The sequence below is a fragment of the Rhea americana genome, unplaced genomic scaffold (genome assembly GCF_003343005.1).
Source record: "Rhea americana isolate MKP2758 unplaced genomic scaffold, rheAme1 scaffold_10, whole genome shotgun sequence".
Taxonomy (NCBI): Eukaryota; Metazoa; Chordata; class Aves; order Rheiformes; family Rheidae; genus Rhea; species Rhea americana.
This window is the reverse complement of record NW_028185039.1, coordinates 4,577,690-4,593,237: the sequence shown is the minus strand read 5'-3', so window position 1 is coordinate 4,593,237 and position 15,548 is coordinate 4,577,690. Positions and strand designations below refer to the sequence as shown.

General features: G+C 40.0%; 1 protein-coding gene across 1 annotated transcript in view; it reads left to right on the top strand.

Moving 5' to 3' along the window:
- REXO5 (RNA exonuclease 5) overlaps positions 1-14,608 on the top strand; it is a 16,049-nt gene extending 1,441 nt beyond the window's left edge. Inside the window, exons 2-19 of the mRNA XM_085302192.1 lie at positions 693-814; positions 1,695-1,821; positions 2,646-2,733; positions 3,872-4,021; positions 4,182-4,270; positions 5,086-5,201; positions 6,045-6,183; positions 6,760-6,854; positions 7,680-7,782; positions 8,399-8,535; positions 8,832-8,940; positions 9,295-9,405; positions 9,535-9,672; positions 10,261-10,353; positions 10,790-11,009; positions 11,520-11,713; positions 12,301-12,404; positions 14,390-14,608. Coding sequence (XP_085158318.1) covers positions 693-814; positions 1,695-1,821; positions 2,646-2,733; positions 3,872-4,021; positions 4,182-4,270; positions 5,086-5,201; positions 6,045-6,183; positions 6,760-6,854; positions 7,680-7,782; positions 8,399-8,535; positions 8,832-8,940; positions 9,295-9,405; positions 9,535-9,672; positions 10,261-10,353; positions 10,790-11,009; positions 11,520-11,713; positions 12,301-12,404; positions 14,390-14,459 — 2,205 coding nt within the window. The 3' untranslated portion in view covers positions 14,460-14,608. The remainder of the gene's footprint in view (positions 1-692; positions 815-1,694; positions 1,822-2,645; positions 2,734-3,871; positions 4,022-4,181; positions 4,271-5,085; positions 5,202-6,044; positions 6,184-6,759; positions 6,855-7,679; positions 7,783-8,398; positions 8,536-8,831; positions 8,941-9,294; positions 9,406-9,534; positions 9,673-10,260; positions 10,354-10,789; positions 11,010-11,519; positions 11,714-12,300; positions 12,405-14,389) is intronic.
- Positions 14,609-15,548: the final 940 nt, after the last annotated feature.

The window sequence follows — 15,548 nt, the reverse complement described above, 5'->3', positions numbered from 1 at the left end:
CTCTTCCTGCACAGTATGATGTCTTTCCATCGTGTAACAAAGATTATCTTTAATGTTTTTGTGGGCGCTCCACTGGATCAGGCCAAATGACAAGTGGACGTCTCTGCAGTCGTTTGTTTACTTCTAGCTTTTAGGAAAATTCATGAGTTGAGAAATGCGGCTCTAAGAAAGGTTGTGTTGACTTGGGTGGTATAGTCTGCTTTCCCTCTCTTCTATCTGATGCTCTCTTCCTACAGTTTCCTTAGATTTTACTGAAACATTTTTTTTTTCCTGCAGGAGTCAGCAAATGTTATCTGCCAAAAAGAGATCACATAATATAAATGAAGTAAACAAGCTYCATATAACCTTTGTATAAATGCCCGAAGCTCTACAGCAGCAAGTGGGTGAATAGGTTGAGAGAGCAGAACACCGTGTTTACAAACTAAGTAACCTTAGGTCTCCCTGGAACATAATTCTACATATGTTAATCCTTATTAAATACATCTTTGAGATTAGGGCATCTGGGTTATAAATTTAATACTAAAGTATTATCTGAAAGGAAACTTGTTGRTAGCGATAGGAAAAGTTATTTTAAATGTAGTTTATTGTACATAAATAGTAAATGGTTCTGTTTTATCATGTAATTCCCTTCATTTTCCATGAACATGTATGATTACAGAAAACCTTTCTTTATTAGCATTTCCCTTTTACAGGAAAAGTCATCACGCTTGTCTGCAGCATTATTTGGTGAGGACTGTGAAATCAGCCATGACCAGGTGTATGAGTTGTTAAAGTATGCAGCTTTGGGAAAATGCCACAATGCAGCACAACCCAGGTATAACACATTTGGGAGGCTGTTGTGTCTTCGGTCCTGCAGGCTGTGATAACTTATGTAAAGGCATACGGTCATGCTGGTTCGGAATCCTTTCAGCTCGTTGCCATAATGACTGCTTGTACTATAAAGATACAGTTGTTGCTAGACCTGGCCAGAAACCAGGATTCCTTTGCTGACAAAAATGCATCCATTTCATCCAGTTTTCAAAAACTAAAAACGATGTTTTGTGGAACGATTTTCCTGCTATGAATAATAAAATATCACATCAAAAATATTAACAACRTGTTTTGTGTCAAAAGTAATTGAAACCCCTTATAGAGTGTTTTGGGAGAAACATTTTTAATCACTTTGCCCTTTTTTAACCTGAACTTTTCAGCAGTGGAAGGGAAAAGCTGAGGAGGGTATATAGAGGGTATATAACCTTGGATGGGGAAAGTGTGATTAAATGTAGCAAAACTTGAAATAAAACTTGAGGCAAAATTGTTATCACTTTAAATTAATATTGATTGGAAAATGATTTTGTGAAACATTCAATTCTGATAAAGTCATTTTACTCATCAATTTCGTTGACTAGAGTGCATCACTACAGCTGAACTTATTTATGTGTATTCATGTTCTGATGCATAAAGATGAGGCAGGTTTTGATTTCAAATGCTGCCGATGCAGAATTCAGCTACAGTTCATTCTCTGTCTCCGGTATTCTGTTGCTTCCTGGAATATGTGGCTGGTTGAGATAAGCTATAAAAGCTCCTTCTCATTGAAGTCATTTGGCACTCTGCCATTGACTGACATGAAAGCTGGACTGGCTCCAAGTTTATTTTTAAGARTATTTGATAATTGTTTTCCTTATTTTTATTTTTATTTTATTTTTTTATTGCAGCTGGTGCCGTATTTATCACCAACGCTACCTGGCTGGGGTTGTGGTTATTGTTCTGCATGAAATGAGCCAACTCCATTTCTACAAATTCTATTTACAGTTTAAACACCTCAGAAAAGTGTTCCGGCATGTAAGTCCCCAAACTGTATTGCTGCCTACTATGCTTCTTCCAGTCATGAAGCCACATCCCAGGGTTTAATCACTGCAGGGAAATTATTACCTTGCCAACTGGAAGTGGCTATCTTTGAATCACAAAGCAGGAGAATGAGAGCATCCACTGCTGGTAGCTTTGATATTCAGGGATTTTCAAGACTGATGTCTTTGAAGCCTTAGCAGATGAAATGTTTATACATTGWTGTTTCAGCACTCTGCTTTCTGCATCTTTAAGATGCCAAGGAGATTAAAGATACCTCAGTTGATTTGGAATTTACTCTGAGTGTGAGTGAGCAGAATTTCAATAGTTAAGCTATTCCCACCAGTTGAAAATCTCGCCTTTACTATTTGCATTTAATGTCAAGTTTCTCCCCAAAATAATATAATTATTTTAATTTTCTGATTTACAGCCAACATTTCTGCAGGAAGACAGATGTATTTTGATTGAGATTTCTAAGAATTCTCTCTCAACTGCAGCAGATGCAAATCACAAATTAACTGGAAAGTTTGGAACTTGCTTTAGTTTCTGTCAGTGCAAGTCTGAGATTAACCTTCTTGATCGTATCAGGCAAGGCAGAGATATCCTTTAGTACAAAGACCTGTGGTGTATACCATTGAAAAAAGTTTTTTTTGTTGTTGTTGAGAGAATCTAAAACACACTCTTACTATTATAATTTCATTCTTGTCCTCCAAATTTGGATGGTTTTAGGGATAAAGAGACATCTTATTTATTTGTAACACTCTGCTTGATTTTTTTTTTTTGGTTACAATTCAGAGTCTCTAGTGTGTCTTCTTTTTCAGAGATTCACATTACCACCTTCTTCAGCCAACTTCCTAGCCAGCCTGTATGGAGAAGAAGCAAACGTGAATCCTCAGAGCACTGCACAAGGTATCTTCCTTGGTTTTGCATCATCTCTTTCAACCACAGCGATTCACTTTGAATAGTAGCGTAATGGCTATGCATAGTGTGCAATCCCAAAAAGCTGCTATGGTAAACTTGTTTACAAAGGAGAACACATAGTGGCTTAAACCATAAGGCCAGTTACCCTGACTAGTTCATTTGCTCTATGTTGGGCTTATTATCACAAGTAAATGCAAAAAATAGAGAGTTTTTAACAGGTTCAATCCAAAATTCTAATGCTTCCTTACCCATTTTATGATCATTTTATTCTAAGATGAGTATAGTAAAAGATACAGAGATTTAAGATTCAAGATGGGTAGTTACACATTTGTTATTAATATTCTTTGTTATACTGAGCAGCAAATCAAGGTAAAGAATAGGTGTGTTGACAACTGATTTCCTATTTTTATACTCTTTATAGAGGTGATTGTAATCCTACAGGCTTGTACAAAACCTGCAAGAGACTGCAATGAGAACTTCACTGAAATCTTTAGAAGTGTAACACAAAGAACATTGAATTCAAGTCCTAAATGGGAGAATGAACAGCTGTTACTTTCAATGTGTTGAAAAGTCCTGTAGCATCTGGACTGTAAATCTACTGCACAGTCACAGATCTGAGATGTCAGGTATATTTTCATTTAAGTGTAAACTGCGGAGAATCCCTGCAGGGTAGTCTAACTTCATACACCTGTGGATTCTGGGGTCAATTCAGTGTTTGTTTCTTTGTAAGCCAMATGTAAGAACACATTTGCTCCTAATATTTATGGGAAAGAATTTCACAGAGAAGGTATTAAAAAAAAAAAAAAAGTGAATTTCTCTAACARCTCACARAATAAGAGACTGTTATGCTGTGATGCTTCTGAGGAAAGTATGTTCTCTCTGTTACTGAAGGGAACATGGCACAGAGCCTTGTAATGTGACTTGCTCTTGATCAGCTAATAGTGTCAGTAGCTGGACTGAGAATAAGATTTAGGTATTCTGAGTTTTATAATTCATTGCTTCAGGTAATGCTTTACTTGAAAAGGTGCAGCCTCTTAGCGTACATACTAAAGGAGAAAACTAACTGCAAGTAGGGATTGCTACCTGAGCTTGACAAATGGTTCTGATTTCTAATTGTATATTACAGGTTTGACTTCCACTGGCAGCCATTATATTCCTAACAGCTCAGATTTGCAGTGGGATCCTGTTATCCAGAAATACGGAGAAGAAAAGCGAGGCCTGACTAGCTATACTTTAACTTCAGAAGAGCTGAAAAAAAATGATTATCCCATGAAAGGTCAGTTTTTGAGAGGTTTTTTAGATTTTTGACAGTTAGTGGCATGTTTGATCATGTAAGATAGGCCTATTGATCCCTTAAATCATCTCCACTGCCTGCCTTAATAGATGATGAGTTATATATGAGAGGGGTCTTAATCACAGGTATCTTTTCATTCTAGGCTCCCCTGGGTGTGAGAACTATGTGTACACAGAGTGTGATGAGCAGAGGACAGACAGCAGTCCCCTCTTTGGTCTCGACTGTGAAATGGTAAAAATAAACGTGTGGCCTTACAGAACATGGTCAAGCAATTGGTCTCCTATTAGCTATTCCGCAGAGAGCCAACACTCACGTATTTGCTAAACCACTTCTCACACATTAATGACCACTGCTAGTCCCTTCGTTGGGGCATCAGTGCTAAGGCAGCCACATGGGAAGGACTCAGAAAACAGTTCTGAAGACAAGAAGGAAATGTTACCTTTATCCTGTGCACTGCAGCAGAGCGCTTGGTTCTGCCTTGACTCAGAACAGCAGCTGGATCCACAAGGCCTKTCCCTCTTGCTGCAATAACCTCCTGAGACTGTTCTGGAATTCTTCCTCCCCAAGTTTGGAAGGGGAAGGATTTCTTCCTACYGTACATACCTTTCCTTTCCCCATCACAGTTCTTCTTGCAGCTTACTGTGGTAAGAACCCTCCCTTAGCATAGTCTCGACCTTGCAGAAATGCCAACTTGACATCACCTTTGGGTGACTAAAGATACAGCCCAGGCTCCACTTTTAAATTATACAACTTCTCCAGAAAAGATGCTCTCGGTGTAAGTTGCATAGTGCAGAGTGCAAACTGATTCTGTGGAACTGACGCTTCTTCGTAACGGCTTTCTCTGTCTTGCACTTGCCTGTTTGTTTGCTATACTTATGGTGGGCCTMTAAACAGCTAGCTGTTTATTAACTGCTAGCTGCAAGTGGCAGGTCTCCAAGTAACTCCTAGGTAGTGGTGCTGGCTGCAGCCAAAGCAGATGTTAGCTAAGGTTTTTTGGTGGCAGGCATCATGCTGATTCACCATCTGCCTCTGCTTCTTTCTGACAGTGCCTGACRGCAAAAGGAAACGAAGTCACTCGTGTCTCCTTAGTAGATGCACAGGGTCAGTGCCTCTTGAATGAACTAGTCAAACCTGAAAACAGGATAGTGAACTACCGCACCAGGTGAGCTGCATGCACATTTTTTTACCTCTTCATCTTTAAAATCTGCAATCCCTTCAAATTAAGCCTGTTAATCGAGACCTTTCAGAGGGCTTTGGCTTGTATACTTTTGTAATTGTCTGCTGCATTCCATCAGTGTTAAGAATACAGTTCTTACTATGTGGAAAGAATAACTAATAACCACTTTTCTGCTACATAGTGCCCCTGTGTCTAGGCAGAAGCTTTTTCATTCTGCAGTGTTCCAGGAAAAGCTGTGTTATGGGTTAATGATAACACAGCACAGATTACCCTTTCACTACTGGCCTTAAAATAGGTTATAGGGTAAGTAAGAATATGGGATTGCAGCCTGGGTCTTCCTGCTCCATAGCTAAGTTTGCACATCTGTAAAAATTGAATAGAGCAGCTCATCAGCTTGCCCATAGCTCTAGGGTTGAGCTCAAGTTTCATAACAAAAGGAGGCAAAACTCAAGCCATGTCTTCTCCAAAGTTTGGCCCAATGTTAGGCTGGAGGTAAAGTGCCAATACCTTCAGGTTACTTGAAAGCACCTACTTCCACATCAGCCTTGCAGTGTTTCCTTACCTGTGCTGTCTGATGCTAAGAAAGAGCTGCATCATTTAAGAATAAATTATCCTTGAGAACAACCTTTCGAAAGAGCTGTGGTAGCACTTACAACAGTTTAATATCTTTGCAGTATGTTGGAATASTTTTATATAGGAAGCAGTAAATAGCATTCTGTTACTAGTCTGTTACACAGAGTTTGTATTTTACATGCCCTACTTGTAATTTCCTCCAGTAAGTGCTGTTGCTAATGCRTTACTTTTGCCTGTCGAACTTTTGTTTTGAAGATTCTCAGGAATCACAAGGAAGATTCTTCTTCCAGTGAAAACAAAACTGGCAGACATTCAAACTAGACTAAAAAAATTGCTTCCCCGTGATGCAGTATTGGTGGGTCATTCTTTAAACGCTGATCTTCAAGCCTTGCAAGTGAGTGTACTTTAAGAGTGTTTTTCCYAAACCAGTGATACTCATTTCAGACCTAAAACTCCCAAACAGTTCCTGATTTTATTAGTAAACACTTGTTAATAACAAAAGATTACTTTCTGTTATGAAAAGCCTTATGTCTGTAAATATTTAAAAGAGAAGGCCTCCCTGTACCTCTGTAAAACTTGCAAGGTGTTCAGAACGCAAAGGGAAGGAAGAAGTCTGTCCAGAAACAGATGTAGTTGCAACAGCAGATTTACCTGTCTGCTTCAGCCAAGTGCTTTTAATAGCTCTGTCATGGGAAGAAGTTAAGTCCCTTCTACATTTAATTTATCAAACTTAATATGCTTAAGTTATAATTATTCTTTTAACCCAGTCTGGATCTTTCTGACAGAACATTAAGAAGATGATTTTGACCTGTTTCATTATTCCTATCTGCTACATTTTTGGGTGCCAGTCATCTGTCAGTAAGAAACTGGCAGTTGAAGTGAAAAGGCAGAAGTACAGATAGCCAAAGAACTACTACCCAGTTCCATGAGACTGCTGCTATATTAAATGCATGCTGTTTCTCTTCTCCAGATGATCCACCCCAGTGTTATTGATACTTCATTGCTTTTTGCCAGAAATGAAGGGCGAAGATTTAAGCTAAAATTTCTAGCCAAAGCTGTTTTAGGGTAAGTTTATTACTGCATTATTATCTGAAGTATTAGAAACTGCCATTGCAAGTCAAAGGGTCCTGTTCTTCCACCAGCAGCATCAGAAGTTTTCTTTTCTTCAGTAAAACTCAAAAGAAAGGAGAAGGCTATGCAAACAGACATGATAAAAAAAAGACTTTACTGCCTCCTTGAAAGATCAGGCAGTGTAATAAAATGGCTGGTCTTTGGGCAAATGGATGCTGTGACTGACCAGATTTGAGTTCTTGTTTTGTACTTGAACCACATAACTAGCTTTTTTTGTAAGTCTGCAGCACTGTCAGTGTGTTGAATTGTAAAGCCACAAAGGCTTTACAGGATTTATTGCAGTTATCAAGAAAGAAAAACTAAGATATGAAAGTATGATAATACTAACTTAATTGCACTCCTCAGTGTACTAACTACTATTGGATAGTTAATATGTGTCAGTGATACAGTGCTCTCCATTCGTAAGGTGAACGTTAATACTCTACAGCTCCACATTTTGCTAAGTTGAAGGTTTGATAAATTGTGAATTGGGTCATTGGTTAAGGAAAAGTAAAATTAAAAATAATTGTGCATCAGAGTACTGTGTATTACCACTGCTTCTGTCAAACCATGTAAACAGTGTTGTGCTCAACACTGCAAAAACATTTCTTGCAGTAACTTTTGGGATCATATCACAAGAATGCTTCTGCACGGAATTGAAATCATTCTTGAAGGAGGGAAAGCTATTTTGCCCCAAAAAGGCACAATTTAGAAAAAAACAAGATGTTCATCAGATTGGGAAAACATAACCTGCTTGTACATCTAAATTTGATGCCCTAGGAAAGAGATCCAATGTGAACAGAAGCTTGGACACGATCCTGCAGAAGATGCTAGAGCTGCACTGGAATTGGCACAATTCTTTATTGAGCAGGGACCAGCAAAGGTATCTATATCTAATTAAGAATTCTATCTATTTTGTAAAAGGCCTTAATGGCAGAGCGTGCAAGTTGTTGCACTTATGGGGGAAAAAAAAATCTGCCCAGCCTCATTTTGATTTAAAAGAAAATGGAATTGTGATAAACCCTCAATTTTGGCRGCTTGTTACTTTTAAGCATATATCCAGTAATCTCAATAATCTGGAGCATTACCAGTGTTTCAGTACTCAAACACTGACACGAATCAGGGTTGCTGCTGATCTCAAAGAAGGACATTGAAGCAAAGACTGATTTGGGCACTTCCAGTCCTCAGAACTGCCTGCCATTTTGCCAGATCAAAGAAGTGGGAACCGTATATGTTTTGTCAGGGAGTCAGCTGTTTTTATTGATTGTCGTTCTTGTGTTGCTGGTTTCTGAGAGGCCTTTCTGGAGGTAATTGCTGTTTATGCTGGGAGTGCTGCATGCTTGAAAAAAGGACATCGGGAAAGGATAAGGCRAGAAGTGCATGACTCTCTTTCTTTAATATGATATGCCTAGGTGACCCATAGAGATAGCACATGCTTTTTGGATAGCAACAGTTAGCTGTAATGAAAGACAACTACTGATCTTCTCTCTTTCCCCAAGGTAGCAGAGCTAAACTTGGAGATGCTTCTGACAACCGAAAGACTGACTGAAGTATCACAAAATAAATCTGCATTACAGCTGCAACAAAATACAATCCAGAAGCAATTGAATGATCCTCCACGTTTATCCAAACCATGGTAATAAGACTCCCAAATACGCATGTTTTTCCTTTGAATCCTCAGTAAAATCAGTAAGTTATGTTTGCAGAAGCAATTGTATCTTCAGAGAAATACTGGTAACTGTATAATAGCTCTTAAAAAATTTTCAGAAATTGTATCCTAGAGTTCATAGTATTCTACGCTTCTTTTGCTGTTGAGGCCAAGAATATTCTTTAAATTTTTCTCTAATGAACTGTACCATTTTTCACTGACAGGCACTTCTTGAAAGCTGTTAACTTATGTAGTGTGATTCATAGCTTTCTTTTGTCTGCTAGTTTTTTAGACTGCTTGCAGATGACTGGCCAAAAACCCCTCCTTTTGGGCAGACAGGAACTAGACTCTTCTGGCTTGTGTCAGAGTAACCTGAGCACTTCAAACAAACAGGTGAATGGACTTAGAGTGGGTTGGTCTAAGCAAGTATCAAAGTAGTTCAAAGTTGTGCTTATTCAGGGAGGGCAATGATTTCTATTTTAAAAAACTGATTGACAGTAATCTTAGCAATAGTTGTAATATTACGCTAGCTAAATCTGTTTTAACATTTTAGAAATAGGCTTTGATCCTGGACCATCCTGTCATGACTCACTAAGTAAGATTTTCAAAGTGATTCCTGCCTGGGGGGCTTCCTTGCACAGTAATGCAAAATAAAGTTGTGAATTAAGTTTGGGAGCTTTGTTTCTGATTCTTTGCTGTACCACTGCCTTGTACCCCTTTGAGCCTTGCATAYGCTGTTCCGTACAGATTCTCCAGAGAGCCCTAAAGGATGTTCCCCTGTCCACTTTCAGTATCATTCAATTCAATTTGGATCCAGAGTATGTTGCACCTCACCTTCTTGCTGGAATTTGTGAAAAGGTAAATTTTTTTTAAAGTGAGAATATTTTTCATTGCTGAGTTTGGAGAAAGACTATATATTTATTTGACGGCACAGGCAGTTAGTTCCTTTGCTTTGTGAAGTTCCTACTCTGATTTGTGTTCCTGCAGGTGAGAAACAAGCTGACTGACATGCTGACAATTTACGCAGGTCCTTTTGATGAAAGCTTTTGCCTGAAGTCAGTGAAGAAAGAATTTGCGAGGTGCGGACCAATCCGATCTCTTACAGTAGTGACCGAAACATACCAGGTAAGAACCAGTCAAAGCATTCAGTTTGCTGAGAGGCAGGGAATTCTCAAGTAATGTCTTGGAAAGATGTGAAGTCAAAAGACTTAAATACCACTTTGATTTTTTTTTTGGCAACAGACCTGTGAGGATTGAGTATAAAAAAGCTGTTCTGTACAATGACAAGAATAACAACTCATAGAGCATAACTGTTGCTGTTCAAGCTAGTTTCATAGAGTGACCATGAGCTGTTGAAAAAGCACCACCATTTTAGGGGAGAGGGCTTTAAACTGAGCACTGGAGACTCTAAGATAGTTTCTGGCCTTTCTAGGGGAGAACTGATATGCTAAGGTCTTTAATGGCAAAAGTGGTGTTATTAATTGCTGAGCTAATTGAAACTTGTTTGTAATAGCGTGCTCTCTCTCTCTCTCTTTTTATGTATGTATATAAAATGGCATGTTACATATAGAATATAGAAAGGTTTGAGAATATATATATATATATAAAAAAAATAAATAAATAAATAAAAACTTATTGAGCTGTATCTTTAGAAAGGGGAGGACTAACGTATTTGAAAAGCCTGAACTGTCTTATCTATCATCCTGTTTCAAGCCCTATGTCTGTATCCAGTACGAAGTGCTGGAGGCTGCCCAACTTGCTGTGGAAAGTCTGAATGGAGCTGAAGTAGCAGGATCCTGCATTAAGGTAAACAAAGCAAATAGCAAAAGCCTAAGTTATGCTAAGCACAGGAACAGCATATGGTGCTGGCTGGCTGTGCTGTTACCATCTCCCTAGGCCACTAGCACACAGGGCATGTTTATAGCCTTTTTTTTTCCTGCCTGCCAGCAGGAGTTCTGACCTGGCATTTGAATCTTTAAAAGAAAGACCTGAGTAACTGGGTGTTAAAATGCCGATACATATCAGGGGCTAATGGTTACAGAGTAGTTCTGCATTCAAACACAATCTCCTTATTTTTTATAAATAATCTAAGATAGCCTTCATTAATCACATTTTTAAAAGAGAAGGAAAATAATAGCTAACCAGTCTTTGGTAAGGAGAAAAAGTAATACAAAATATAAGTTCAAAACACAMTGCTGCTTAGACTGACATGYTAACATTTATTCCTGTTGATCTACTCCAGGTTCAGAGACCTGTCACTGGAACGATGCTGGACTGTGATGTTCTCATAACGGAGCTAGAATTAGATATAGAAAATGAAGCTGTGATTTATGTGGCAGGTCTAAAGAAGTCATTCACAGAGACAGACTTGCAAGAAGAATTCAGCCAGTTGAAAGACCTAGAAGCTTTGTTCCTGCCAAGGGATCTCCAGAGTGGAAAGCACAGGAACTGCTGTTTTCTCAGTGAGTAGCTTTGCCTGCAGCCCATTTATTTCCTTCAGGCTTGTTCAGCAGCCTTTGGGGACCTGTACAGAAACAGCAAGAGAAACTGGAATTCGGTATGCACAAAGTGGTAGTTTCTGAAGTACTCCAGTGAAAGCACAGTGTTGTTTTGCTTTAAGGAGCAGTTTACAGATTAAATTTAAAAAATCACTTAAAAAAAAATCTTCATTTAGAAAAGTTCCAAAATTGGCTGTAGTCCAGAGTGAGAGGTGACTACTATGCAGCTACTCACTGACAAGTGGTCACCTCTTAAAAAGAGGAGGGATGAACAACTGCATGGATGCGGTTGCATTTAACCAGCTGTGTCTATGGTTCTGATGCTTACCTGTAGCAAGCTGAGAATCTCCCTATTGCAGTGATTTCAATTTCCCCTCTCCGTCCTGTTCCATATCTTTAGTTCTGCCCTACAGGTGCTAAGGAGCAGGACAGCAACATCACTGGCAAAGCCTTTTCCTCCTCTTTGTTTTGCAGAATTCCAAAAATCCGAAAGTGCTGTGGATGCCCTTGAGGTTATAAATGGATGGGCAGTGAAAGGCAGCAGGCTAAGAAGCAGGAAGGCTCTTGCTCCAGGTCACCTCTGGAGATGGATTTGGCAAATGGATCACAGCAATGGGAAGCAAAGAGGAGACATCTTATGTGAGGAAAAGGAGCAGCAATCTGACTCTGTGAGTTTAAAGCTGAGCTCATCTTTACTGTAGTTAGTGAGAAGGTCAATGACGTTGACCTGGGTACTACTGTGGGAACCAGAAGTCATAACTTTGAGCAGACTTAGGTACAGAGCTGCCTGTAGCAGGGTGATCTCTTTGTGCTGGAGCAAAGAGGCTGCAAAGCAGTTTGGAGACGTGATATCAAGTAAGATGATTTGTGGGGAGCTGTATAACCCAGAAAGCCAGCATAGCTACTTTGGGGTAGCAAGTGGTGCTACACAAGAACAGAAGTCAACCACTTGAGAGCAGGCAGAGCAATACACAGGTGCAGCAAATGGCAGGGACATCACAGAGAGAAGTAAGTGACTAGTTGTGTAGTCCTACAGGAAAGAACAGCTCTACTTACAGTTCTAATTTTTACTGGAGGAAGCGGCAATGCTATTTAAGTAGGGCACAGGGTTCTCCCTGCTGCTGGGCCCTTGTGCTTCCAAATGCCAGCCAGAAACAGAATCACTGCTGTCCTCCCTGACAGTGCCATGGGGTCAGTCTCACCAGAATTACAGATGAATAGAGGAGCTTAATGCATTTATATTGTGTTACCACAGGAGCTAAGGAAAAAGCTGAAGACACTAGACCAGCATATCCGAAAGCTTTATAGAAGTCTGCAGAATAACACCCTGTGCATTGTTCTCTTTCCTGGGGTGAACAGGTAATTTGCCACCGATTTTGCAAAGAGATGAGGAAAATATGTTGCCAAATGTTTTTATCCTAAGCTATGAACCCTACACAAAGAAATTAAAATTAGCTAGGAGAGTGCCTGAAGAAGCTGTTCAACTTACCCAGTCCCACTTTCATGTTAGGTCAATAAAACCTGAACAGTAAATCCTGCCCATAAGCCATGCCTGAGCTAGAACCAAGTGCTGAAACCACTTGTGTAGCTGATGGTCCAAGATAAGCAAGACTGACGCACACAATGCTAATTAGCAGTATAGTACTTAAAAGGTCACCTACCATCCCTGTCAGATGTTTCTTCTCTGTTCTGAAGTCAGTTCAGCTCTTCCCTAGCAAGGCAAGTTTTATGTGCCCGAAAAAAACAAAACCAAGTTTCCACAGCAGACATCTTTTGGTTTGTTGGATTTTYTTTTTAACCACCTCTCCACTGCAGCCCAGGCCACCATCTGCCATTTGCAAGAGGACATGCCCTGAGTTGGGCTTCAGCACTAGTATCAGGGACACTGCTAGATGAGGTGGGCTTCCTGAACGTCAAACCCTGAGGTCTGAATTGCCATAGTCACTCAGTGCTTAATAATTAACCAGAAAGTTAAATCTTTCCCAGGCAAGGCCCTAGCTACAGAATACATACTGATTTCAACAGACTTTGTTCTCTTACTGTGCAGTTATTCAGATAGTCAAATACCAGTCACATCTATCTTAGTTTCTCTTCAACAGAAGGGAGAACATTCCTTTGCCGAAACAGAAGTATCTCGCGCTGAAATAGAAGCAGGGAGACAGAGCTGCTCTCAGGAGCATGAATTCTGCATGGTTAGGCAGCTAGGCCAGGTTCTCCTTGCCTACTTGAACAGCTTCTTGAGGAAAAGTGTCATGATACAGTGTTAGCCTCTAGACCAAACACCATCTCTAGAAAGGAGCTGTATTCCCAAGCCAAGAATACATTTAGGCTCAGTGCCATTCATAAACAACTCAGCAATGTTGCATGCCAAGGACTGCTCTTGGCATGTGCTACTTTAAACAGTTCASTTTCTAACAACTTTTTAAAAATAATTATTATTTTAAACTAACTTGTTTCTTAAGTAAAGATTGTTCAGCTGCTTCTCCTGCACACATGCCAAAGGTATCGCTATCATCTCATTTTGTATGCTATTATTCCAACTTACCAGAAAACAGTTGACTGTATGTCTTTTGGTTTCTTGCACAAGTGCTTCATCAATTAAYAATATTAGAATAAATTGGTCATGGGAGAGGCCTGAATTGAGAGCTAACCTCTGCAGCTTGTTTAGGAATGTGCTTGCTCCTTGGATCAGCTGCTGGCTGCCTTTAAAGACCAAGCTCCGAGTCAGTCTTTACATTACTGAGCAGTCATTTGCTTCTTATCTTCCAGTTTATCACCTTGCTTTGTTTACTAACCTGCCTGCTCCCCTAGAAGGGTTTGGACAGGAGGTGTCTGTGGAGTTAGATACTGCCATAGTTCTTCTGGAGCAGATTCGGTGGCCTCAGCAGGTCCAAATTTACTTCAAGCGCCACTTCCAACTAGTCTCAGCACACACCTGCCTGTTGTCTAGCTTTAGTAAAGAGCACAAATCCAGCCCATTAGCAGACCAGGTGGTTTCAGGAGTTTGCATCCACAGGGCAGAGACGCTAGAAGCCCTCAAACACTAGGCTCCCATCGCAGGCTGCTTAGTGGCTTGGAAGAAAGGGCACTCCAACCCAGGCTTGGAAGAGTTTCTTGCCAAGTGAAGTTTATGAATTACTGTTTTCCAGCAACATGACACTTCATAGTAGGCTTCTTGTTTAAAGAACAATGCCAAATAATTATTGGAGGGAGAGAAAAAAAAAATCCCCCACCCCGAACCTGCTGACCCTGCGAATTGCAGGCCTCTCAGTACTAGACCATCTACCTTATATACATCAAGACTACTCTGAACAGAAATAACATGCCACTTGTTTATGTTGCAGCATACATGGATCACAGTCTGGCCTTGGTCTGATGGGAATAAAAGACGATGGAGAGAGGAGTGCTTGTTAAATTGCCAAGTTTTTAAGCAGTCTTTTGTTAAGATATTTTTAATTACTTTAAATATTGATGTCTTTGTAAAGGTCTCTTACCATAGGAACAATAGGCTTTCACTCTGTCTCTTTTATAAAAAGCCTAAAAATAAAAGCTATTCAAAAYCATCTTAAAGCACAAACCCTTTTCCATTAACCCTTTCTTGCTGTGTCACATTCCCCTGGCAGTGAGCTAGGCAAATGTTTAGGAAGGGCTGGGGCAATGCAGGGGAAATGCTGCAAAGAAGTCTATCAGTACTGGCCTGAAAGACTTAGTTCAGCAAGTGGTTCATGCAGAAGGCTGACATGGCCACTGGGTTGTTTCCACTAAAACAGTGCAGCTCATAAAGCAGCAAGCCAAGTTAGAGCAGTACCTGCAGCAGCTGCTCAGAAGTTAAAAGCTGTTCTCAGGAATTGTGGGGATTTCTGGAAATGTGCTGTGCCAGCTGTTGAAGCAAAGTTGCTGCCTGCTTTCTGGGAAAGCACTGTACTTAGTCCATGGAACAGAGGAATTAGTGATTCACACTTTTTGGACAATATCCACTTTCTCCTCCCTCACTGATTCCCTCTTCTCCACCCCTCCCCCCAAAAAAAAAAAAAAAAAAAAAAGTTACACACTGGCTGCAGAGGGAGGGGCAAGGGCCATTTTAAGGAAAATGCTCACACATCATCATGTTTTCAGCAAGGAGCTAGAAGTGCTGAGTTACAGTAATATTCAGTGCACCACTACTACTACTACTGCTTCTGCTTTGCAACCTGATGGCTTTAGACCTGTGCTTTGCAGCCACTGGAGCACTCAGCCCTTTCTCCCTAACAAACACGCTGTCCAAACACAAGAATGCCTAGGAGAGCTCTGGGCACTGAAAAATAATTGGTTACAAGGTTTGAAAACTCAGGAAAAGGGAAGATAGTAGTTCTTGATCTGAATTAAGAGTAGGCTGAGATAAAGCTGAAATAGTTATTTCAGCARTGATAAAATACAGCTGATGATAGACTGTCACCTCCTACTTACTACCTTCCAACCCCAAGTTCACTTTGCTGGGCTGTTCAGCAAAGACCAGTATATGGA